We start from the raw sequence: 27,192 nt of genomic DNA, 5'->3' as shown, positions 1-27,192 counted from the left end.
TTTTTGTGGACAGTCATGCAGAAGTATCATTAGAGGACAAATGGATATGCTCTAGCAGTAATAAACTGGGGGAAACTTAGTAAGTCCCGTTTGTTCAGATTCCTCTTTGTGTCTTCTTTCCTACAGGTATAGGGAGGACCCCTCTGGATTGAGGATCTTATGACCTACTTTAGAGGAAGGTGAGCTAAACCTTCTTGCTTCTACTTTTTTCTCAAATGCCAAGGTGCCATATTTTGGGTAAATTCAAAATATGTCTTAAATCCCATCTTTGCGCTTCTATTGTAGAAAGAACATGTGAGTAGAGGGGGATTTATAAGCGGAGAGAGGTTAGGAACTAGGGTGCAAATTTCAGTATCATTCAGATCAAGTAATAGATGAAGCTTTGAGAGGTGCAGCTTGACTTTTCTTACGAGATGGGATAAGGGACCAGAGAATAAGGAAGAGTATTTAATAATTTCAGTTCAAGTGAAGGGACTAGTATAATGCTTTATACAGGTTGAGGATCCCTAATCCCACAATCCAGAATGCTGTAAAATCTGAAACTTTTTGAGCACCAACATGACACCATGTGGAAAATTTCAAACCTGACCTCGTATGATGGGTTGCAGTCAAAATGCAGGCGTACAACATACAGTTTATTAAGCATCCTCAAGGGAAAAATAAAATTACCTTCAGGCTATGTGTATGTATAAGGTATATATGGAACATAAATGAATTTTATGTTTAGACTTGCATCTCATCCCCAAGATACTCATTATGTATATGCAAATATTCTAAAATCTGAAAAAATTCAAAATCTGAAATCCTTCTGGTCCCAGGCATTTTGCAGAAGGGATATTCAACTTGTGTTTACAGTTTGTAAAGTGCTTTTGCCTACCTAATGTTGTGACATTTTTAAGAGTTTGATTTCTCAACCTTAATTTTTCAAATATATTATTATACTTGTACAAATTATCTCATTACTATGGTTTCGAGCTTTCCTATTTTCTAAGCCGGTTTTCTTGCGTCTCTGCTGTAAAAAATATTTTCTAAGATAATTTGTATAATTTGAAAAGTCTTACCACAAGGTGTCATTGTAACCTGTAAAAAGAATTTCCATGTAAACATTTGCGGTATCAGTTGTACAATTTTTACATTTTTTGTGTGTTTAAACATTTTTTTTCACATCTGTTCCTTATTTTTTAGTTGTAACCTAATATATTGTGTATCTCTTATATTAAAGAAAAAAATAAAATAGCTCATGTTCTTGAGTTCTCATATTTTTTCACAAACATATGCTTTCCACCCACAAATTCTTTTAGAGTGTGTTGCTATAGAGATGATTTGTTTGAAGGAAAGAATGAGGAGGAGTAGCAGCAGGTGGACATTTAAGGAACAAAATCCTCATTTTATGTCTTTGTTCCTGACAGAGCCAGCTTTAGAGTTTGCCCCTCTGCTTTTGAAATCCCTATGGAAGAAAGGTGGATATTCTGAGTGTTTTACAGTGATGGTTTTTGCAGTTTACTAAGATTGATTTGCCAAAGGTCAGTGTACAGGATTCCTCATTCTTATGTAGGATTAGCGCATGAAGTAATTGTAATCTTTGAAACAGCCTTTCTTCCATTTTAACTGGATTCCATTTTAGTGTTCTTTGCTTTCCTATCTTGGTTTCCTGATTGACCTTTTAACTAGTGACATTAAAATACTTTTTGCTGGGGGTTGGGTATAGGTATCTAATTATTAACTCCTGCTCTTACTGCCCCCAAGTTAATTTTTCCCTCTCCTCTCCTCTCCCCTCCTCTCCTCTCCCCTCCCCTCCCTTCTCTTTCCTCTCTCCTCTCTCTTCTCTTCTCCTTTCGTTTCCTTTCCTTTCGGGACAGGGTCTCACCGTGTCACCCAGGCTGGAGTGCAGTGGTGCAATCTCGGCTCACTGCAGCCTCGACCCTCCTGGGCTCAGGCGATCCTCCCACCTCAGCCTCCTGAGTAGCTGGGACCATAGGTGCATGCTACCTTACCTGGCTAATTTTAGTATTTTTCATAGAGACAGGCTTTTACCATGTTGCCCAAGCTGTTCTTGAACTGCTGAGCTCAAGCCATCTGCCTGCCTTGACCTCCTAAAGTGCTAGGATTATAGGTGTGAGCCACTGTGCCTGGCTTCAAATTAATTTTCAAGATTATTGACTACCTGCTGCTACTGTCTTAGTTAAGGCCCTCATTATTGCTTTCCTGGACCTTTGATCTCCTTTTTCTCTTTCTTCTATTCCTCCTCCTCGAATCTGTCCTCCACAAATAAACCACTTATTTTTCTGAAATGTAAATGTGAGTCTACCCTATAATGTCTTCTATCCATCTAAGTGTAAAGTCTTTCATTGGCTCTCCAAGACCATGGGATAAACTCCAGTCTTCTGCATGTGGCCTTCAAGGCTCTACCTTACCTCCCCAGGGTGTTTTCCTCTCCCCTGCCCTCCACCCCTAATGTTCTTCTCCTTAATCTCCAAGACTTTGCACTTGATGTTTCTTCCTTGCATCCCTTTCTTAATTTTAGCTGCTGCTTTGTGAAGTTTCCCCTGGCAACTTCACTAGCAGAACTAGGGTTCTCTCCCTTGTCCATTCATACTACTGGTAAATATGTTATAATATTTTTATAATTTTTTGGAAGTTCCTCTTTTTTTAAACTGGCACATAATTTACATATTTATGGGGTACATGTGTATTTGTTACATGCATAGAATGTGTAATGATCAAGTCAGGGTACTTGGGGTATACATCACCTTGAGTGTTTACCATTTCTATGTGTTGGGAATATTTCAAGTCCTCTCTTGTAGCTACTTTGAAATATATATGATTCAAATTAATTATTATTAACTGTATTCTGCTGTGCAACATTAGAACTTGTATTGTCTATCTAACTGGATATCTGTATTCATTAACCAAACTTCCTTTATCCCACCTTCCCCCACACACATACTTCCTGGCCTTTATATCATTTTATTCTCTACCTCTATGAGATCAACTTTTTTTTTAAGCTCCCACATGAGTTAGAACATGTGGTATTTGTCTTTTTGTGCCTGGATTATTTCACTTATTGTAATGACCTCCAGCTTTATCCATATTGCTACAAATGACATGATTTCATTCTTTCTCATAGCTGAGTAGTATTTCACCATGTATATATACCACATTTTAAAAAATCAGTTCAGGTCAGGTGCAGTGGCTCCTGCCTATAATCCCAGCACTTTGGGAGGCCAAGGTGGGTGGATCACGAGGCCAGGACATTGAGACTGTCCTGGCTAACACGGTGAAACCTTGTCTTTACTAAAAATACAAAAAAAAAATTAGCCCAGCATCGTGGCAGGTGCCTGTAGCCCCAGCTACTTGGGAGGCTGAGGCAAGAGAATGGTGTGAACCCGGGAGGCAGAGCTTGCAGTGAACCGAGTTTGCACCACTGCACTCCAGCACTCTAGCCTGGGCGACAGAGCGAGACTCTGTATCAAAAAAAAAAATTCAGTTCATCCATTAATGTACCCTTGAGTTGATTCTGTATCTTTGCTATTGTGAATAGTGCTGCAATAACCACGTAAGTCCAGGTATCTCTTTGACATGCTGATATCTTTTCCTTTGAATAAATACCCCATTGTGGGATTACTAGATTGTATGCTAGTTCTATTTTTAGTTTTTTGAGAAATCGTCATGCTGTTTTTCATAGTAGCTGTACTAATTTACATTCCTACCAGCAGCAAGTGTTCCCTTTTTCTCCACATCCTTGCCAGCATCTGTTGTTACTACTTTTTTTTTTATAATAGCCATTCTAATTGGGATAAGATGATATGTTACTGTGGTTTTGATTTGCATTTCCCTGGTAATTAGTGATGTTGAGCATTTTTTCATGTACCCGTTGGTCGTTTGTATGTCTTCTTTTGAGAAATGTTTATTTGTGGCCTTTGCCCACGTTTTAATGAGACTTTTTTGTTTTTGTTTTTTTTCTGTTAAGTTTTGACTTCCTTGTGTATTCTAGGTATTAGTCCCTTGTCAGATGAATGGTTTGCAAATATTTTCTCCCATTCAATGGGTTTTTTCCTTCACTCTGTTGGTTGTTTCCTTTGCTGTGTTGAAGCTTTTTAGTTTAATATAGTCCCATTTGTCTATTTTTGTTCTTGTTTTCTGTGCTTTTGAAGTGTTAGCCATAATATCTTTGCTGAGACCAATGTCCTGAAGTGTTTTCCCTATGTTTTCTTCTAGTAATTTTATAGTCTTGGGTCTTATGTTTCCGTCTTTGATCCATCTTGAGTTGATTTTTGTACATATGAGACGTAGGGATTCAATTTAATTTTTCTGCATACGGATATTCAGTTTTCCCAGCATCATTTATTGAAGGGGACATTCTTTTCCAAATATATGTTCTTGGTGCCATCGTCAAAACTATTGGCTATTCGTGGATTTCTTTTTGGGTGTAATAATGTTTCCTTTGTATATCTGGGTGCTCTTGTGTTGGGTGCATATATGTTTAGAATTGTTATCCTCTTGCTGAATTGATCCTTTTACTATTACATCATGACTTTTGTCTCTTTTTGCTGTTTTTGACTTAAAGCCTATTTTAACAGATACATGTATAGCTACTCCTGCTCCTGCTCCCTTTTAGTTTCTGTTTGCATAGAATGTCTTTTCCCATCCCTTTACTTTCAGTCTGTGTGTTTTTATAGGTTAGATAAATTTCTTTTAAGTAGTATATGGTTGGGTCCTGTTTTGTTCTATTTTAATTTTAAAGATTTATTCAGCTAGTCTGTTTTTCAGTGGAATGATGTTTAATCCATTTACATTCAAGGTTGTTATGGATATGTAGGGGCTTGTTTCTGTCATTTTATTAATTGATTTCTAATTGTCCTTTGTTCTTATTTATTATTATTGTTTGATGGCATTCTGTAGTGGTAACATTTGAGTCTTTTCCTTGCTTGTGTGTTTGCTCTACTAGTGGATTTTATATTTTTGTATATTTTCCAGGCGTAAGACTCCCTTAAACATTTCTCATAGGGCTGATCTAGTGGTGATGAATTCCCTCAGCTTTTGCTTGACTGAGAAAGATTTTATTTCTCCTTCATTTATGATAACTTTTCTGGGTATAGTATCCTTGGCTGAGAGTTTTGGGTTTTTTCCCCAGCACTTTGAATATGTCGTCCCATTGTCTCCTGGCCTGTACGGTTTTTGTTGAGAAATCTGCCATTAGTCTCATGGGGATTCCTTTATAAGTAACTAGACACTTTCTTTTGCTGTTTTTAGAATTCTCTTTTTGTCTTTGATTTTTGACAGTTTGACTATAACGTGCTTTGTGGAAGACCTTTCTGTATTGTATTTGTTTGGGAATCTTTGAGCCTCTTCTGTCTGGATGTTTAAATCCCTTGCTAGACTTGGGAAGTTTTTATCTGTTATTTCATTAAGCAGGTTTTCTATGCATTTTATTTTCTCTTTGCCTTCTGAGACTCTGAAAATGAGAGTATTTAGTTGCCTTATGCTGCCCATGTGTCACAAAGGCTTTACTCATTGTTTTTTATTCTTCTTTATCTTTTGTCTGATTGGGTTATTTGAAAGACGTATCTTCAGGTTCTGAGGTTCTTTCTTCTGCTTGATCTAGTCTGTTGTTGAAGTTCTCAAGTGTATTTTGTATTTCACTCAGTGAATTCTTCAGATCCAGAATTTGATTCTTTTTTTTTTTTAATGATACCTATCTTTTTCATAAATTTCTCATTCATATTCTAGGAATTGTTTTTCTGATTTCTTTATGTTATTTTTCAGTATTCTCTTGTATCTCACTGAGCTTCTTTAAAATCAATATTTTAAATTCTTTTCCCAGAATTTTGTGAATTTCTTTTTGATTGGGATTTGTTGCCGGAGAATTACTGTGTTCCTTTGGAGGTATGATATTTTCTTGCTGTGATGTTAGTAGCTGGGTGGGTGAGCCCAATCTCAGGTTCCTGGGAAGATTCCTTAGTTCCCAATGGTGGCTGAGTTGTGTGATCTCCAGGCCTCTGGATCGTGTGCTCTGGCATGGGGGGCGGGCAAGGCCAGGTAGGCTTGTCTTTAGACTCCCCAGTGGTGCCTGTAGGTGCTGGCTGTGTTAGGAAGGGGTAGGGTGATCCTTAGGCCCTCAGCGCAATGTTCATGTTGTGGGAGGCAGTGCCTGTGCTGCAGCCCTACTGCTGGGAAGGGTAGAGTTGCTTTCAGTGATACCAGCTATATGCAGGCAAGTATTAGAAACATGCATTTCACTTGCATTTTAACCCTGGTGGTGGCAGACCCTACTTGGCTTGTGTTTCAGCCCTGGCATTGCAGCCTGTGTTTCACTCACATTTTAGTCCTGGTGGTGGCAGCTCATGCTTGGCTTGTGCTTTAGCCTGGGCAGTGGAAGTTCATGCTTTGCTTATTCCTTAGCCCTGTTAGCACAGTGATGGCAGCTGTGGGTGAGGGACTCTGGGCACGTGAAAATAAGTGGTGGCTCCACTGCTGGAAGCAGTGGGTGGGACTGGAGCCAGAGGCATGCACCTTGGCCCCAGCATCAGGAACCAGGCATGGTGGTTGCTGTGGGCTGGGTATGTCAGCGGGACTCCAGGGATGTGAAGAGACAGGTGCTGTTAAGCCCAAGCGCAAGGTGCAGTCTGTTGGGACTGGGTTCTCAAAACGGTGTCTTACTATAGCTGCTTGGGACCGGGATGGGTAGTGGGGAGGTTAGTGTGCCCCAGCCTGTGCTCCCTCTCTGAAACAGTGCTGTTGTGCAGTCTTCATGCAGCTCCCTGTGTTAGTTTCAGGGCCTGTGAGGGTCCAGGGCCTCTACTGTGGCTAGGATTGCAGGTGTCCATGGTGGGAATGTGGACCCCTGGGCATCTCTCATTTACCCTTTCCCCACACTGGGGAGTCTCTCCAGGCTCTTAGCTGATCTCGGATAAGCAGACTGCCTCACTTCTCTCTCCTTCCTTGATTTAGGTGTTTCCTGTCGCCTCTTTGTTGAATTCCTTAATGTTTTACAATTTAAAAACTTTCTGAATTTATGACTTTGAATAGGTAATATGTGCACATGGTAAAAAAATTTTTAGTCCAAAAAGTTTAAATAGTCCATTTTCTCTCATCCTTATTCAGTCAGCAATTGTTGGTTAACGAGTATATTCTGCTGACCATTGTAAACTCCTTGAGGACAAGGGTTTTCTTTTATTTATTTCTGTATTCCTGTATCCAACAAAATGTCTAGCATATTAAAAGTACTTAGAAAATATCCATGGAGTATTCTGAATATAGGCAGGTTCTTCTTTCCTGATGAGAAGTGTGCTTGACTTGATGGTCTATTTATTTTTTTTAATCTCTCAAAACCCTTTTACTGTAAGTAGACCATTCAGTAAATATGGTATAGCAGTCACTTAATCATATTGGTTGTTTAATCAGTTTTTAGAAGTATATGGTTTTAACATTAACCTGCATGTCTTGAGGATGGCTTTTACTTATCTCCTTTTTCTGGCTGTGAAAAATTTTATACTTGCTTTGTGACAGATTCGAAATAATAAAGAGAATGTGTCAACTGCAGTAAAAATATCAGTTAAATTCAGTTTTAAGTATCAATTTCTCTTTAACTTTTCAGACCAAGGCATAAATCTCATGGAAATAAAATTAAATCAGGATTTATTTAAAAAACAATTTTCAGGATATGTTGTTGCATCCGTAGACAATCTTTATTGTGTATTAGCAGCCATATTATGGGTAGCCTTTTCTATTTCAGAAGAAAGGTGGGACTGTGAGCAAAGAAGAATGTACAACTGAGACAGAAGTGGTGAGTGCTCATAAATCTTCTCAAAGTCCTCATGTTATTATAACAGACCTTACATTAAGAAATGTTAAAACGAATTCGGACAAGAATCATCTTTGCCTTTCAGATCACAACTTTCAGAGACTTTGGTAATTTACACTAAGCATTTGAGGTTGACTCATTACTATGTCCTGCTTTCTAGAATTCTTTTGTGTGAATTAAGCTGTGCAGAGGCAGACAGCACAATCGTAAAAATAGAGTAACATTTTAATTTAAGAGTGCTTGGTGGTTGATTGCTAACCACTTGAATACATATCTTCTTCCTTTTCTCTTTCCTTGCTCTCCCTTGTTTCTTTCTAAATCACAGTTACAGAGCCTGGCACCTTACCAGGGCTTTGAAGGGTCTGCTCCCAGCTGCACTTCAGGTTCTGGCAGGGTGTCAAGTTGTGACATTTTTTTTGTACGCAAGACATCCTGGATGGCTGTCCAAAGGCTGTTTGGGTGACTAGTGTAGGATTATCTCTGGATTTTGAAGAAATTCATTTCGAATGTTTTGTTTGTAAGTAAAGTAAATGCCTGGTGTAGGTCCTCCCTAGACTTTTAATGTTGTTTTTAAAAAACATCATTCACTTTGAGGGCATGTAGTATTTAAAGCATTGTTTTGAAATGTTCAAAGGCATAGCATGTGCTTTTAATGGAATGTGTTTTGGAAGCTTTCCATGAGCATCAGCAGCTGTGCTTTTTGAATATTTTGAATTACCATACTTTGGGGCAGACATTGTACTACTCACTGCTTAAAAAATACAGTGCCTATGCAAAATAAAATGTCATATGGAGGTCTGTAAAGCTGGGACCAGTCAAAAGAAGTGGTAGGAATGACACATGGATGTGATTATGTATTTGTAATGGTTGCAAAGAGAAGATGAAGAATTTGGAAAAAGGTTGTACTAGTCTTTTAAAAACTGCCTTTCACTGAGACTAGCCCAGCAAGTACTCACTGATTAACAGGCTGATTGAGATAATGTTTCACTTTTTTTCCCCTTATTTCTGTTTGAACTTTGTACTTTACTTTAAAAAATTTTCAATATGAATTTTTGTATTTAGTAAACTCTGCATAGTAGGAGACGTTTTATTGTGTATTTCAGGCATCTAATGCATGTGTAAGTGTCTTGCAAATAATTGATAGCTGTGTGTTGACTGATCGAAATCAGAGAAGTCTAACCATGGTAGGAATTTAAAATTGTGTTAGAAATTTTGAGTTTGATAAATTTTATTACAAGTAAATATTAATACAAGAGAAAGCCATTGTATTAGTTACTTGTGGCTGCTGTTACAAATTACCATATAATAGTATCTCAAAACAACAACAAAATTATTCTTTCAAAGTTTTAGAGATTAGAAGTCAGAAATCAAGTTGTTGGCCAAGCCACGTTCCCTCTGAAGTCTCTGGGGCAGAATCCTTTCCTTGCCTTTTCCAGCTTTTTGTGGTTGTAGGTTTTGCTTGGCTTATGGCTATATCTTTCCAATCTCTGTCTCCGTGATCACATTGCCTCTTCCGTCTCAAAACTCCCTCTCCTTCTCTCTCAGAAGGTTACATGTGATTGTTTTGGGCCCACTTACATAATCCAGCATAAGCCCCTCCTCTTAAGATCCATAATTTAATCACCCCCACCCCTTTTTAAAAACTATGTAAGGTAATATTCATAGCATCCAAAGATTAGGAAATGACATATTTTGAGGGGCTAGCATTCAGCCCACTATTGTTTGGAAGACTGTTTCTGAATTTGAGAAGAAAAGTGAATTGAGCACATTATTTGTTCATTTGCTATTTTTGAGCTCTTAATATGTGCCTGTGGTTGTTTAGGTGCTGGGGTTATGAACATGAGTAAGACATGTTTCTTGTCATGGACAAAGTTACATTTCGTGTGTTATGTATACTAAAATGCAAGATAAAACACGGAATAATGAACTATATATGTTTGGTAGGGTCTTTACTTCATGGAGAAAGTAATGCATTCCTCAGCCGTGTTTTGAAGGCTGAATAGGAATTCACTAGATCAGAGTACAAAGAGATGGAAAAAGCCTTCTGAGCAAGGAAATTAGCATTTACAAAGCCATGGAGGTAGAAAACAGCAGTATATGCTCAGGAAGCTAATGGTAATTAGTGCAATGAGACAAATTTTAGATTTGTTTTCTTTTCTTTTCTTTCTTTGTTTGAGATGAAGTCTTGCTCTGTTGCCCAGGCTGGAGTGCAGTGGTGTGATCTTGTTTCACCGCAAGTTCCACTTCCCGGGTTCACGCCATTCTCCTGCCTGAGCCTCCCGAGTAGCTGGGGCTACAGGCGACTGCCACCAGGCCTGGCTAATTTTTTTCTTTTTTTTTTTTGTATTTTTAGTAGAGACAGGGTTTCACCATGTTAGCCAGGATGATCTCAATGTCCTGACCTCGTGATCCACCTGCCTTGGCCTCCCAAAGTGCTGGGATTACAGGTGTGAGCCACCACACTGGTCTGTTTTCATTTTAATATACACATTAGCTATTACAATCTCCCATTTTGCTGGCTACGAAGTAAATATTCTTTGCTATGATGGTTCTTAAAGCAAAAATCTTTTCAAAGATTAAGATCATCTGTGAACAGCCTTTAAATACATGAAAAAGTGCTTCAGGAAAATGTAAATTAAAATCACAAGGCGATACCACTTTATGCCTCCTAGAATGGCTACAATTAAAAGGACTCAAAACACCACGTTATTAACCCACACAACATGTGGATTTGGTTGCTTGGCGGGTATCATCAACTTGGTGCTCACAACCAAGGAGGATTTAGCATGAGGATTTTATTACTTGCAACAAGTAAGGAGAACGTGGGGATGGTTCCCAAAGCAGGGGCCCGAGTCAGGTTTCATAAGTGTAGGATAACAAGGCGTGATCTGATTGGATCTTGCAGAGGTGGTGCTGGAGGCATGATCTGACAGGATCCCACCATGGGATGATGCCAGAGCTTGATCTGATTGGATCCTGGATCCTGCCATGCAGTGTCTGCTTCTTAATTCAGTCCCCATTCCTTGGTCCAAGCACTTAGGTTCCTCCTGAGATTGCAGTCTTGGCTCATCTTGGCATGCTCAGGTTATGTGAGCTGAGGGTCCATGGCAACTGAAAAATAACTCACAATTTGTTACATAAAAGTTGAACCAGATTGATCTGGTGCAGCTACAAGGTATTGGGGAAAAATGTGGAGCAAACAGAATTCTCAATATGTTGGCCGGGCATGGTGCCTCACACCTGTAATCCCAGCACTTTGGGAGCCTGAGATGGGCGGGTCACTTGATGTCAGGAATTCAAGACCAGCCTGACCAACATGGAGAAACGCCATCTCTACTCAAAATACAAAATCAGCCGGGTGTGCTGGCACATTCCTGTAATCCCAGCTGCTTGGGAGGCGGAGGCAGGAGAATCACTTGAACCCAGGAGACGGAGGCTGTGGTGAGCTGAGATCACACAATTGCACTCCAGCCTCGGCAACAAGAGCGAAACTCCATCTCAGAAAACAAAACAAAACAAAACAAAATTCTCATATGTTTTTGGTTGGAATAGAAAATGGTACAACCACGTTGGAAAAAGATTTGGCAGTTTCTTACACAAAGTTAAATATAAACCTGCTCCATGACCCAGCAATTCCATTCTTAAATGTTTACCACCACTCACCCCCAATCTGAAAATGTGTCCACAGAAGTCTTGTACAAGAATATTCACAGCAGCTGTATTCGTTGTAAGCAGAAACAACCAAATGCACATTAGCAGGAGAATGGATAAACAATATGTGGTATGTTTAAATGATGAAATGCTACTCAGCCTTAAAAAGGAACAAAGTACTGAGATACACAAAAACACAGGTGAATCTCACAGCCATTTGGGTGAAACAAGGCAAATATATGAGAGTACATACTGTATGATTTCACTTTAATATGTTCTGGAACTATGGTGAGAATAACCACAAAAGTAGTTGCCTCTTGTGGGTGGGGTGATTGGGAAGGCATATGAAGGAACTTTCTGGAGTGATGGGACTGTTTTATATCTTGATGAAATTGAGACTTTCTTGAGTTCTTTTGTGAACTCATGAAATTGTGTACATTCATGTGCTACATATAACCACATACACAACGGTGGTACCATATGATTATAATGGAGCTAAAAAATTTCTATTGCCCAGTGATTTGTGTTACAATTGCTGTTGGAAGTGGGTATTCAGTGTTATGGAAATCAAAACTTAAGACAAAGGATCTCTTGGCTAATTTTCTTTCTGTGGAAAGGGTGCCGCTTGCTAGCAGTCGTGCCACGAGAGCACACATGAACAAAGGAGACAGGGTCATTTATAATCTAACGCGTCCACCCTATGGCTGTGTCCAATTTCCATTGGCTGGAACGGGACCTTACATTCTGTACTTGTCCCGATTGGCTAGCAACTTAGAACTTCCCAAAAGAGGCAAAGGTAGAGAACAAAGGAAAGGAGGAAGTAACTTGTGGAATGCTGAGAAAGGCCAAAACACCTCCAATTAAGGAAGAGGAACAGGCTACGAACTAATGCTTGCTTGGGCCTGTATAGGCATGCCAGGGCAAATATCTAGGCTAAAAGATGAGGACTAAGAATACAAAATATATTGCTTTCTTTATTACGACTAGCAGATATTTAAGAATATTTGAATAAATTTTGCTTCTAAGAGAGGCTACTATTTATTCTCAATTAGACTGGAAGGAAAGTCCTTTTGAAGAGGAACCTCTACTTCGTTTTCTACAGTTGCCTCCAATATTTAGTAGAGTAACATGTTGTACAGGTTTGTAACCTACAAGCAATAGGCTATACCATATAGCTTAGGTGTATAATAAGCCATATCATCTAGGTTTGTGTAAGTACCGTATATTCTTTGATGTTCACACAACAATGAAATCACTTAACAATGAGTTTATCAGAGCATATCCTTGTTAAGTGATGCATGGAGATAGTATTTGAGCATTTCATTATATGTAAATTTTACTTAAAGGACTGTAAACAAGCACATGGATAAAAGAGAACTAGTAGAAGAAATTTTTAAAAAATGAATATTACATATCCATGTGGTAGCCTCACAACCATGAGGAGAATTAAGCCAACAGGATTTGTTGGAAGAACAATGAAAAGGACTACGGTCTTTGACATGATGCTGATCCCAATTTTTGAGTTACTCTCCCTTCTGAGTCCCTTTTTAAAAAATTGTGAATTATAAGGTTGGTTGCAGTGGCTCATTCCTGTAATCCCAGCATTTTAGCAGGCCAAGGTTGGAGGATGGCTTGAGTGTGGGAGTTCAAGCCCAGCCTGGGCAACAAAGCAGGACCTTGTCTCTACAAAATAAAAATAAAAATTAAAATAAATAAAAAAAATTGTAAAAAGCCAGGCTTAATGGCATGTACCTGTAGTCCCAGCTACTTGGGAGACTGAGGTGACTTGAGCCTGGGAGATTTACAGTGCAGTAAGCTGTGATCGTGCCATTGCACTCCAGTGTGGATTACAGAATGTCTCAAAAAAAATTATAAATTATAATATACATATAGAAAAGTACACAACAACGTACAGCTGAGTGATTTACAAAGGAAGTTACAAAGCAAACCTCCATGTATCCGCAAAAATCAAGAAGTAGAACATTACTAGCCTCATCAAGTAATATTTTCCTGACTTTAATGATAATTAGTTCCTTTCTTTATACATGCTTATACCTAAGCATGTATCCCCTATATACTATAGTGCTTGTTTTTAATTTTTAAACTTTATATATTTGTAATAAGTTATATATTTGTAATAATTTAGTGTTTATTCTTTTGTGTTTGGCTTCTTCTGGACAGTATGTCTGTAATATCCACCCTATATATAGAGTATCTGTAGCAGGGGTGTCCAGTCTTTCGGCTTCCCTGGGCCACACTGGAAGAATTATCTTGGGCCACACATAAAATACACTAACAGTAATGAAAGCTGATGAACAACAACAAAAAAAAAATGCAAAAAAATCTCTCATAAGGTTTTAGGAAAGTTTATGAATTTGTGTCGGGCTGCATTCAAAGCCACCATAGGCTGTATGTGGCCTATGGGCTACAGGTTGGACAAGCTTGATCTATAGCTTATTTTTATTGCAGTATAGTACTAGTTCCATTATACCACTGTTTGTTTCTTTAACTATTGATGGTCATTGGATTTGTTTCTAGGTTTCAGTTGTTAGGAATAATACTGCTATGAACAGTATCATAAAAATCTTTTTTGTACCTGTATTTACCACATTTCAAGTGGATATATGCCAAGGAGAGGAACTACTGAGTCATAGTATATGTATTTTTTTAACCTTAGTAGATAATGCTAGTTTTTTTCCAAAGTGAATATGCCAGTTTACACTACAACTTTGCATCCTCTCCTCTCCAGACTTATCGTCTTTTTGGTTTTCTCATTGAGATTTAAATATGAATAATTTTCACAAATTAGTAATTAAAAAGACAATTCAACAGAAAAAATTCGGCAAAAGATGCGAATGGATATTTTATAAAAGAAGATATCTAAATGGCCAGTAAACAAAGAAAGGTGCTTGGTCTCATTATTTATCTGGGAATCACCTTTTAGAGTTTAGACATACTATTTTTCCTGCCTTGAGTTACTGGATATTTTTTGCTATATTGTGGCAACTTTGTGCTTCTGCTTTTCACATTTCAGTCCAAATGGAATTAATTTTAGTGTGTAATATAAAGAAAGGCCCAAGTTTGTTTTTTTCTACAAGGTGATCTAGTTGTCCCAGTGGCGTTTATTGAAGACTCTCTTCTTCCAGTTCAGCAAAACTACCTTTGTTCTAAATTATCTTATATGGGTGGATCAGTTTATGGGCTGTATCCTGTTTTATTGGTCTCTTTGTCTATAATTAAGCCAACGGCATACCATACCATCTTAATTACTGTATATTTATACTAAGTATTGATATATAGTAAAGTCCTCCCATTTTTTTTCTTTAAAATCATTTGTATTTCCACATAAATTTTTGAATCAGCATGTTAAGTTTCTCACACATAGAGACACACTCATTTGGATATTGATATTGCATCATCTGTAGATTGGGGAGAATTTGTCTCTTTAGAATGTTTTCTTATCCATACACCTGATCCATATCTCTATTAGGTCTTTTTTAGTTTCAGTAGCTAGCCACAGTTTTCCTATAGTAAATAGTTTGCACATCTTTTTACCTAGGCTTTTGGTATTTTTTTATGTTATTAAGAATGTCTTTAAAAATACTTTGTTAAAGAGTATCACTATTGAAAAAATAAAAATATTTTGTTGCTGGCGTATAGAATGCAATTAATTTTTGTATATTGCTCTATCTACCAATCTTGCTAACTTTTTCTAATTATTTTTCTGTAATTTTTTTTAGATTTTCTACATACACAATCAGAACATCTGTATATAAAGAATTTTTTTTCTTTTTTTTTCTTTTTTTTTTTTTTTTTTAGTTTTTATACCTTCTATTCCTTTGTTTTGTTCCAGTTCTTCAATACACTGTTGAATAAAAGTAGCAATAGTGGCCTTTCTTGTTTTGATCACATTCTCAGAAAAAGATGTTTTAAGATTTTAAAATCAGGTATGGTGTTTTAACATACTCTTTTTATATACAGCTTTCATGAGACTGATGCACTTTGAAGTTTCTAGTTTGCTAGGTTTATTTTTCTCTTTTTTTATTGAGGTGAAATTAGTGTAGCATAACATTAACTATTTTAAGTACATAATTTAGTGGCCTTTATTACATTCACAACATTGTGTAACAACCACCACTGTCTAGTTCCAAAACATTTTACTGCATCAAAGAAAACCTTGTACCCATAAAGCAGTCAGTTCTCATTTCCCCATTCCCTTAGCCCCTGGCAATCATCAGTCTACCTTCTATGTATTTGTTTATTCTGGATATTTCATATAAATGAAATCATACTCCAAGAACAGGAATGGTAGGTATTTTATTTTAGTTCTGACAGTCCCTGAGCTGCTTGTTTATTTTGTGTGTCTATTTTCTGTCTGTTGTTCAGGCTGAGTAATTTCTGGAGTTCTCTCTTCCCAGTGTATTAATTCTTTTCCTTTCTATTTCTGCTGATGAGCTCATCTAATATTTTTATTTTGGTCATTGAATTTTTTTTTTTTTTTTTAAAGACAGAGTCTCAGTCTGTCACCCAGGCTGGAGTGCAGTGGCACAATCTTGGCTCACTGAAGCCTCTGCCTCCCAGATTCAAGCAGTTCTCCTGCCTCAGCCTCCTGAGTAGCTGGACTACAGGCGCATGCGACACTGCCTGGCTAATTTTTGTATTTTTAGTAGAGATGGGGTTTCACTATGTTGGCCAGGCTGATCTCGAACTCCTGGCCTCAAGTGACCCACCTGCCTCAGCCTCCCAAAGTGCTGGAATTACAGGCTTGAGCCACCAGGCTTAGCCTGTATTTTTCAGTTTTAAAATTTCCACTTGGTTGTTCTTTTTACCTTCTTTTCTGAGGCTTGTATTTCTTTGCTGTGACCCTCTTTTCATTTATTTCAAGCTTGTTTGTCATTGTTTGTTTAAGCATTTTTATCATCAGTGCTTTAAAGTCTTTGTCAGATAACCATAACATCTCTGTCATCATAGTGTTGGCTTGTTACCTTTTTTCATTCAGTTTGAAATCTTCATTCTTGATATGATCAGTGAATTTCTTTTCTTATATTTATGTATGTATGTATTTATTTATTTTTGAGATAGAGTCTCCCTCTGTTGCCCAGGCGGGAGTGCTGTGGTGTGATCATAGCTCACTGCAACCTCTGCCTCCTGGGTTCAAGCATTTCTCCTGCCTCAGCCTCCTGAGTAGCTGAGATTATAGGCATGCAGCACCACACCCAGGTAATTTTTGTGTTTTTAGTAGAGATGGGGTTTTGCCATGTTGGCCAGGCTGATCTTGAACTCCTGACCTCAGGTGATCCACCTGCCTCAGCCTCCCAAAGTGCTTGGATTACAGGCCTAAGCCACCGTGCCTGGCCGACCAGTGGTTCTCTATTGAAACTTGGACATTTGGGATATTATAATACCATGGATTCTATCTAAACCTTTTGTTTCAGCTGGCTTTTTCTGACACTTTTCTGGTAGAGGAAACTACTACCTTGTTTTTGCCAGGTCGGGGTGGAAGTACAAGGTTTTTTTTTGTTTATGTGTGTTTTTTTTTTTTAAGAGGTGGGAGTCTTGCTTTGTTGCCTGGGCTAGAGTGTGGTGGCATAATCATAGCTCACTACAGCCTTGAACTGGGCTTAAGCAATCCTCTTACCTTAGCTTCCCAAGTACCTGGGCATATAGGCACATGCCACCATGCCCAGCTAATGACTTTTTTTTTTTTTTTTTTTTTTTTGAGACAGGGTCTCACTGTTGCCCAGGCTGGTCTCGAACTCCTGGTCTCAAGCAATCCTTCCACCTCACCTTCTGAGTGGCTGGGATTTACAGTCACAAGCCATAGTGCCTAGCAAGTCGAGGTTTCTAAATTGGCCTCTGTTGACACTTTAGTTTTTTTGGGAGGGAGCTTGCGGGAGGGGTCTTTGTTATTGCCAGGTAGCTGTAGTTCTGGCTCTCCACGTGATCTTCACTGATACCCTGGAGAGGGTAGCCTCATTACTGTTGGTGGTTGTGCCTGTCCTAACTAGGCCTTCTGTGCCAGTACTTCAGTGGGGTGAGGGAGGTCCTCTTTGTTACTGTTGGTGGAGGTGAAAGTTTAGGTTTTCTGTGTCGTCTCCTCTGACATTGCGGGATCATTGAGCTTTATTACGTTTTCAGGAAGCAATGGAAGTTTCTATTTTCTAGTCAGCCTTCTTGTGTACCATCTTGGCCCAGTACTAGGGTATTTTATTATAGCCTACCTTGGCTTCCACCTGATCTTTGCTTGTGTGGATGGAGGTGGAACTGCAGTTGTGTGTGTGTGTGTGTGTGGTGTTTGGATAGAGTGCATTGTAATTGTCTACATATTATCTTGCTAGGCTTCCTCTTTTTTGTTCCTTTGGCTAGAGAGTAGGCTTTTTTTGTTCAAGACTTATTTGTCTGAATTAATTGGTGTTTCCTGGTTGCCAGTTTCTTCAGCTCTGTGTCTGAGATATATGAAAAAGAAAGCCCAGGGAACTAAACTCACCACTGTATTTGTCCTTGCATTCTCAGGTCCTTAGGTGGTCAGCCTTCTAGTCTCCGTTATTCAGTCTTAAGTTTGTCATAACCTAAATCCAGCACTCTTAGTTGTATTAATGAGTTTAAAAGGAAAATGTGTATCTGCTCCATCTTCCTCAAAGTAGAAACCTTTATTCCATAAATTTTGAAATGGGGTATCAATTTTCATTTAGTACTACATATTTTCTAATTTCTATTTTGACCTTTTCTTTGATTCATAAGTTATTTAGAAATGTGTGTCTTACTTTGTAAACACATGTGGCTTTTCTGGTTATTTTTTGTATTGAGTTTTAGTTTAATAGCATTGTGGTCAGAGAAGGTGTCTTGTATGATCTTGGTCTTTTAAAATGTTTGAAATTTTTAAAAAATACCTGGCATGTGGTTGATATTTATAAATGTTATGTGTATACTTGTGAGTTGTGTGTATTCTGTAGTTATGGGGTATAGTCTTCCATATGTGAGTTAGGTCAGCATGGTTAATTGTGTTGTTTAAATTATCTGTGTTCTTACTGATTATTTTTAAAAATCATCTTGTCCCATTAGTTACCAAGAATAGTGGTGAAATTCTCCTCTTATCATTGTGAATTTGTCTGTTTCTCCTTAGAGTTTTGACAACTTCTGCCTTACGTATTTAGTGGCCATAGTAAGTGCATATAAATTTAAAATCATCACATCTTTCTGGTGTATTTAACCTTTATCATTATTAATTTCTCTCTCCATTTTAAATAGTGGGTTTTTTTGGCCTTAAAATCTACTTTTATTATTTTTAAATAGTGGTGTTTTTTTGTCTTAAAATGTACTTTTATTATTTTTCATTGAGAGTAATCAGTACTCTAAGAAAATCTTGTTTTAAAAGAGAATATCAAATTTTAGTTTTGTATCAGTGTACTTTTGATATGAGGAGTCAATTTTAAGACAAACCTATAAATAGTTTACTTTTCATCTTAGCCAATTTGTTCACAAATAAAATTCCTTTCATAAGATTCATCTCTCACAAACCTTTCATAATTTGCCCAGACCTTCTACAACTTGCTCAGTGCTTTAGTTTTGTCTTGTATTTCTGTTTTCTATATTGAAACAATCATTTTACCTTAGGACAAAAATTTACTTCCCTTTTTTTTCTATCATTTCAACCACATAAGATTTTTTTATACAAAAAATTACTGTCATTCTCTTTTCTTACCAAAAATACATTGTCATAGTTTTTGTATCTGTTTTTTGCTTCTTCCTTTCTGCCTTGTTTTTATGTTTTTCCAAATTCATATTTTGAAATAATCTTTCAATAACCTCTGAATTAGACAAACTTTTAAATAAAAACATTTTTATGTCTTTTAAAACAATTTTTCACCAAAAACAAATTTTGTTTTTTCTTGTACACTTTGCATACAGAATTGTATGTATTAACTAGAATTTTAACTCTTAGTAATCTTAATTTTTAGTTAAATCTTAGTAATCTTAATTTTTAGTGAAAACCTAGGAAGTAGGCAATTTTGAGCTGTCACATATCAACATTTTATAAATACACATTTTATAATCTTTAAAAATGTATTTTTTTCCGTAGAATAATTTTTAATGTGGAGCCAAACGTATTTATTAATCCCCAAATATTTTTTCTTCCTATAAAGCTTTAAGAAGCCAAGAGTAAACCTAACCTTACATTTAGCAATTAGTGTTTCTTTATTTTAACTTATTTGGATTGCTACTACAATAAAGCATGTCACATGAATTTTCTGGTTTCTCAGTGCATAGAAAAGTTATGTTTACACTATACCGTAGTCTGTTAAGTTTACTATATAATTATGTCTTAAAAATGTAGATACCTTAATTAGAAAGTACTTTGTTGTTAAAAAATACTGTTGATCACCTGAGCCTTCAGTAAGTCATCCTTTATTAGCAGATGGAGGGTCTGGCCTTTCTGCTGATGGCTGCTAACTATTTAGAGTAGTGGTTGCTGAAGGTTGGGATGGCTGTAGCAATTTCTTAATATGAGACAACAGTGAAGTTTGCCACATCAGTTGATTCTTCTTTTCACGAAAGATTTCGTTGGAGCATGAGATTCTATTTGATAGCATTTTACCCACAGTGGAGTAAAAATTGAATGCCAGTTTTATGATGCAATTCATTAATCCTTGGCAAATGTATACTTTTGGCAGGATAATTTTGTGGTAGCTGCTACAGATAGCACATTCTGTATTTACAAAGATTGAATCCCAGTGCACATTAAACCTAAGAGTAAGGAGTATAATGTTCTTGAGGGACTTTTCCCCTTCTGTTAAAATATAATTTCAGAGTAAACCAAAACAACTGCAATTATAGTTTAAAGGTTGTCTTAAGTAATATGTAGATATCACACTAATTTATCAGAGATGGTATAATTCAAGCAAGGCTGAATAATTTAATGGTTGATTTGCATAGGACAAAGATTTTTTTTGTTATAAGAAGTGATTTGTTAATAACCCATGACTAAGGAAGATTCTATCAGGAAAAAAATATGTATGTATATATATGTGTGTGTGTGTATGTGTATATATATGTGTATATGTATATATGTATTATGGGACTAGAGAAAGAAAGGTGACAACTATTTTAATTAAAATTTTTGTTCTTAGTTATAAGAACACTTTGAAACATCATTTTTTACTTCTAGATGAAATAAACAGTGACGTTCGTAATACTGAGTCAGTGCTTTTGGAGATAGGTGAGATTTAGTTTTCTGTTCATAACAGTGTATAACAAATAGGAGTTGATCAATATTTATGTGTTGACTAATTTCTCATCTGAATCTGCAGTCTGGGTGCAGCTTGCGTTGTGTCAAATAAAAGACTCTTCAAAGGATTAATCATAGACATAGTTACTTGCTGGAAGTCACCTTTCGAAGACCTTGATTTTCCCCAGCCAGTTACCAGGTTCCAAATAGCTTTTCCTCTAATTTGGAAGTATGGATTTTGTACCAGGATCTATACTTGAAGCTTACTGCAGTAGCTTCAGGAAACACAACACTGGTTTGTGAATTTAAGACTACCTAAACTGGAGAAGTCTGTGCTTCTAGTGGAGCTAGGTTAATACTTGAAGATGTGATTTTTATGGTCACAGAAGCTGCATGGAAATAAAGAAAATTTTTCGAGGTGTGATTCGGCTTTATATTTGCATTTTGTTTTATGAACAATTAAAATCTGAGAATTGGGCTTTGTAATAAAAATGATAAGGATAGGCTGGGCATGGTGGCTCACACCTGTAATCCCAGCACTTTGGGAGGCCAAGGCAGGTAGATCGCCTGAGGTCAGGAGTTGGAGATCAGCCTAGCCAGCATGGTGAAAACCCGTCTCTACTAAAAATACAAAAGTTAGCCAGGCATGGTGGCAGGCACCTGTAATCCCAGCTACTCAGGAAGCTGAGGCAGGAGAATCGCTTGAACCTGGGAGGCAGAGGTTGTAGTGAGCCAAGATCACACCATTGCACTCTAGCCTGGGCAGACTCCTCCCAAAAAAAAAAAAAAAAGAAAAGAAAAGAAAAGATAAGGAGAATAATAAAAGTGATAAAAAGATGTGACATTAAAGGAAGCTTGCTTTTACTGATCGCAAATTATGTTTTTTCTCTGCGCAGGTATAATTTGGCCTTCTGAGATTCTGCCTTAGCAAGAAAGGAGCAGGAAATACTCTTGGAAAGAAAACTAAAACAGTAAGAAAGCCAAAACTTATTTTTACATGGTTGTCAGCACATTTACCGATATGGACACTTTTCCCAATAATTTTCCTCCTGGTGGAGACAGCGGATTGACAGGTTCTCAGTCGGAGTTCCAGAAAATGTTAATTGATGAAAGGTTACGATGTGAGCATCATAAAGCTAATTATCAGACTCTGAAGGCTGAACACACAAGGTAAATTACTTAAATCTAGAAGTGGGGTTTAGTTTTAAAAAGTTATTGGCATTATCTTGGCTGAATGTTTGCTATGGAATATAGTATAATTTTGTTATTTTGCAGTGTATACATTTAAAACTGTTTTAATATAGTAAAATTTTTACTTTAAAATTATTTTGTTCCAAACTAAGTATGATATCAAGTGGGTTATGAATTTATACACCTTATTTTGAAAGTAGCAAGCCATGTAAGATTAAATGTATCCAGATGGCTAAATGTGTTCCCCATCTCCCACCAAAGTAAAATTGTGTTCTAAAACTACAGTGTTAATAATTAAATGAAACTCTGTAAAGAGAAGATATTTGTGGGTTTAAAGTAATGTGTGATATTGGTCTTGTTTTTCTGTAGTGTTGATTGACTTTACATAAAGTAATGCAATTAGAAAGAAAGGATTTACTCAAAATTGAATTCTTTTTTAAAAAACCAGGTTGCATAATGAATATGTAAAGTTACAAAATGAACTCAAGCACCTGTTTAATGAAAAGCAAACTCAGCAGGAAAAACTTCAGCTGCTGCTTGAAGAACTAAGAGGAGAATTAGTAGAGAAAACTAAAGACTTAGAAGAAATGAAACTGCAGGTGAGAAAATATATTTGAGTTAGTATAAAAGTAGTCAGATACGTAATGGAAGTAAGTAGTTTTGGTGAATTTGGCAATTTCTGTCTATATCCTTAATGATTACTTTGCTGTATCTCCAAGTGGTACAATTTAATCTTCTTTCATATATTTTAGAGTGTTAGCTACCATGTAAGGGAGCCATTAAACTATTATTTTATGTAAATTGGTATTATATTGCCTATTCTGATATAAATAATATTTTACCATTAAGAATAATTAGGGAAAAAGTGAGTTTGAATTGATAAAAATCCAGAATTAAAGAATTTTTTTAAAAGAAAGATTTACTGATATTTGTATATGTATTATAACTGAAAGTAAACTAAAAAAAGATAGCTGTTCATAAGGAGCTTCTTAAAAGAGACTGTAAAAACAGTATGTGCACATAATTTTTGTGTACGTCGTAAAGCAAATGGGTTTGTAAAGCAAAAGGTGGTTATCTCCGAAGTGCTGAAGTACAGTTTCTTTAGATAATTTTCACACTATTCATTTTTTCATTTGTCTGGAAAGTAGACCAAAGCCAGACTTTAAACTCCAGTCAAATTTCCTGTAAATTTTAAATTAGTAGGTTCTCACAAATAATATTTTCCTGTATTTATTTAATCTCTGAAGAGCACCAGCTATTTATTTCTGCTTAACAATCTACTTGGTACAAATAATAAGGTATTATTAATATTAGAGTCAGAAGTTCAGAGAGTAAGAAGGCATCTTTCAAGTCACCTGTCTGGCATATCACCCAACTCTTAGATATCCTTTGACAGAAGCCTTGTAAGTTTGTCATTCAATAACTTTTTGAAATCTACCATTGCTGGGAACACCACGAAGCCTGGCTTGGAGCCTCCACTATGCTCACTGTTTCATTCCTAGGTATATTTAGGACATTTAAATATACAAATAGAAACCTCAGAAATGTAAATTGAAGAGGGAAATGTAATTTAAGCCTGTACAATCAATGCATTAATTTGTTTTGCAAAAATTTAGAGCCTTGTGTGAATGGAAGCTGTGAATGCTGAACCCAAGATATTTGAGAGATTCTTCAGGTATTATAAATTTAATTCTGTTTTGTGAGAGTGACATCTAAACGTGATTATTTGTACCAAGCACATCCAGAAAGTAAGTAAAGCACATCCAGAAGGCTGGAGTAGCTATATTAATATCAGATAAAAGAGACTTCCAAACAAAGAGTATCACTAAAGATAAAAAGGACATTTTATAATGAAAAAAAGGGGTCAATTCTTCCAGAAGATGATACCTTCAACAAGTGACTATGTCTCTATGCCTAGTTTTCTCGTGTGGTAAAGGGGATAAAAGTTTCTGCTTAACAAGAAGAGTTGTGAGGACTAATGAGATAACATCTACATTTTTACTACCATACTTGCCACATAGTAAATGTTCATAAATGATGACCTGTTTATTTGAATTCAGGCTCCATGAAGGCAGGAACTTTTTTTCAGTGTGTCTTCAGTGTTTAGGATAATGCCTAGTAAACACCTATTTGTTGAATGAATGACATGAAAAATTGAAATAAATGAATGAATTGGGATTGTTGTTCATATATTGCACTGTCTGTTTCAAACATACCTAGAGCCTCAGCATGTTAGAGTTGGTAATCATCTATTTTTTCTTTGAATCTATTATGGGTCAAGTTGTATCCCCAACCAGGATATGTTGAAGTCCTAACTCCTAGTACCTCAGAATGTGACCTTATTTGGATGTAGAGTCATTACAGATATAATTTGTTAAGTTGATGAGGTCATATTGGAGTATGTTGGGCCTTTAACTCAGTGTTACTGGTGTCCTTAAAAAAAGAGGAGAAGAGAGATGGAAACAGATGGGTTTGAGGGGAACACTGTGTGATGGTGGAGGCAGAGATTTAAGTGCTTCAGAAGCTTTCTAGAAAGAGGCAAGGAAAGATTCTTCCCTGCAGATTTTACGGGAAGAAGGCCTGTCAACACACCCTGATTTCAGACTAATAGTCTCCAAAACTGAAAGAACAAACCGGTTATTTAAAGCTGCGTGGTTTCTGGTATTTTATTATGGCAACCTAGGAAACGAATACACTGTCCAAAGCAGAATCCCTTTTAGAACATCTTTCAGACAGGACTCTTCATTCTCTGCTTCAGTGCTTTCAGTGCTAGAGAACCTGGTGAACTTTTTAAAGTGATCCGATTGTATTTATAGATTAAAGTATGTTAAACATTTTCCGTCTCCTATTAAAATGAAGTCATCTACGCTATAGCCTCCATGTTGATAACTTTGCATGTTCCTCCAAGTGAAAACTTCCCAAATGTTTGCTCACAAATATAATTTATCTAGTAAGGCTTCTGTTTTTTAAGATACACATATCTAGTTTCTGTGTGATATTTATTTGGCAAAAATAAGCTAAAGAAACAATCATGTATACATATGAACACATATTTTGAAGCAATTTAGCTGTTTATTTAATGGATGCTTGAAATTTATGTGAATTGTAAGTTTAGAAAAGTAAATTCAACAAAGATCAAGAAATATTTCAATGAAAGTTTATGAAAGGAGATTATTTTTAAAATATACATGCATTATCTAGTCTACCTACAAAAATGCTTTTTCTAAGATTTAATGTCATCTCTTTGGCTTTTATAGGAAAAAGATATAAGAGATTCATTTAAAGAACATTTCTGCATCAGTAGTGAATGGGAATGATAATAGTGCCTAGCTCATAGGATGACTGTAAGGATGAAATGAGACAATGCATGGAAAGTGTTAGTTCAGGCTGAGCATGGTGCACTTTGGGAGGCAGGAGGATCACTTGAGGCTAGGAGTTGAAAACCAGCCTGGGTAACATAGTGAGACTCTGTCTCTAAAAAATAAAGTTAAATAAATTAGCCTGATGTAGTGGCATGCACCTGTAGTCCCAGCTACTAAGGAGGCTGAGACAGGAGACTTGTTTGAGCCTAGGAGTTTGAGGCTTCAGGGAGCTGGAGCCTGGGCAACACTTTACCCTGGGCAACAGTGTGAGACCCTGACTGTTAACAAAAAAAAAAATAAAAATAAAAATGAAAAGAAACTTGTACTGTTGATAAATGCTAATGAAAAAGAGGTCTCATTTTTTCTAAAACCAATAAAAAGGTACAGTTTCTTCAGCGAGAAATACAGTTTTCACCAAGGACCCAGAGATTGTAGTATTTTGTTTCTTATTTATCAAGCAATAACTGAGAATTTTAGAGCAGGCTAAAAACAAATGAAAATTTGAAGCGGGGAAAAAAAAATCACAGGAAAAGGAGTTGTGATGGTAGAAATTCATAAAAAAAAAGTATTAGTATGGTACTTTGATCTAGTAAGTGGTCAGTACATGTTGTTATTGTGTTACCATGTACCATGTTAACAAAACCTTTTTACATATGGGGATCATTTGATATATTCTAATAAAACTAAATGAAAATTACTTTACCAATGATTAATATGCTCTTTTTGTGCTAATGAAAACTATAACCTAGTATACAGTTTCCCATTTTGTTTTGACTGTTGGGAAGCTCAGATCAAAATATAATACTCAGTTTCAGTCATTAATTTATTAAGAATGTTTGACATAGCAGTATTTACCTTCTTAAAGTATTCTTTGTAAAATATTGGCCTTTTTTAGATTATTAAATGGCAAGTACTGATTATTAAATGGCAGTGTTAAAGATTTGTTTTTATAGATTTAAAATAGATAATGACACCTAGACTGTTGTATGGTAAAGCATTCTTATGTTTCTTTGGAGACAAGTAGTGACAATATTCCATTAGACGTCTAAGACACTGCTGGGCGCGGTGGCTCATGGCTGTGATCCCAGATCTTTGGGAGGCCGAGGTGTGTGGATCACCTGAGATCAGGAGTTTGAGACCAGGCTGGCCAACATGGTGAAACTCTGTCTCCATTAAAAATGCAAATATTAGCTGGGTGTGGTGGTGCATGCCTGTCCTCCCAGCTACTTGGGAGGGTGAGGCATGAGAATTGCTTGAACCTGGAGGCAGAGTTTGCAGTGAGCCAAGATTGTGCCATTACACCCCAGCCTAGGCGACAGAGCGAGACTCTTTCTTTCTCAAAAAAAATAAAATAAAATAAAATAAAAGTAGTCTAAGAATATTTTTTCCTAAAATGGGATGGGAGAAATCCTCTAATTCAGTCAGTGTCTTTGGTTTATGTGTGCTTTGGAGATATAGGGGATAAGAGAGGGAGAGATGGGGAGAGACAGAGGAAGAGAGGATTTATTATGTGGGTATTTGTTTTTAATAAGATTCCTAGGAGTTAAGAAAAAGTTAGAGATCCTTTGTCAGAGACCTCAGATCAGAAGACCCCTAAACTGTTGTATGCTGTTAGATTGCTCAGGCCAATCGTAAGGTGCACACCATTACAGAATTTAAAGCACTGTTGTGTCCAAGAGGCATCTGTGATGTAATTGAACATGTAATATTAGGAGCTGCATGGATATTGTGCAGCTGCATCACTCCACAGGGTAGTGAGCACAGGTTATCTTTGTTCTTTGTAATGCACCTTGTCTGGTTTTTTGGCTGCTCTTCTCTTTATTGCTGGTTTTAAGCAATTTGATTGACATACTTTGCAGTTTTCTTTGTATCTGTAGTGCTTGGGGTTTATTGAATTCCATAGGTCTATGAGTTTACAGTTTTTATCAAACTGAAAATTTTGGAGATTACTTCTAAAA

The 27,192-nt window shown here is 36.7% G+C and overlaps 1 protein-coding gene across 9 annotated transcripts in view; it reads left to right on the top strand.

The window, feature by feature from the left end:
- CEP83 (centrosomal protein 83) overlaps positions 1–27,192 on the top strand; it is a 161,373-nt gene that overhangs the window by 20,512 nt on the left and 113,669 nt on the right. For 4 of the 9 annotated variants that reach the window (XM_073021000.1, XM_008004257.3, XM_037996700.2 and 1 more), the window contains 4 exons: positions 127–179; positions 7,736–7,786; positions 21,578–21,851; positions 22,321–22,471. In XM_073021000.1, the coding sequence (XP_072877101.1) occupies positions 21,679–21,851; positions 22,321–22,471 (324 nt within the window). In that variant the 5' untranslated portion in view covers positions 127–179; positions 7,736–7,786; positions 21,578–21,678. The remainder of the gene's footprint in view (positions 1–126; positions 180–7,735; positions 7,787–21,577; positions 21,852–22,320; positions 22,472–27,192) is intronic. The other 5 variants (XM_008004258.3, XM_037996703.2, XM_008004259.3 and 2 more) reach the window with 3 other exon arrangements.

The sequence above is a fragment of the Chlorocebus sabaeus genome, chromosome 11 (assembly GCF_047675955.1).
Source record: "Chlorocebus sabaeus isolate Y175 chromosome 11, mChlSab1.0.hap1, whole genome shotgun sequence".
Classification (NCBI taxonomy): Eukaryota; Metazoa; Chordata; class Mammalia; order Primates; family Cercopithecidae; genus Chlorocebus; species Chlorocebus sabaeus.
Note: the sequence above shows the minus strand (reverse complement) of the source record. Positions and strands in the feature narration are given on the sequence as shown.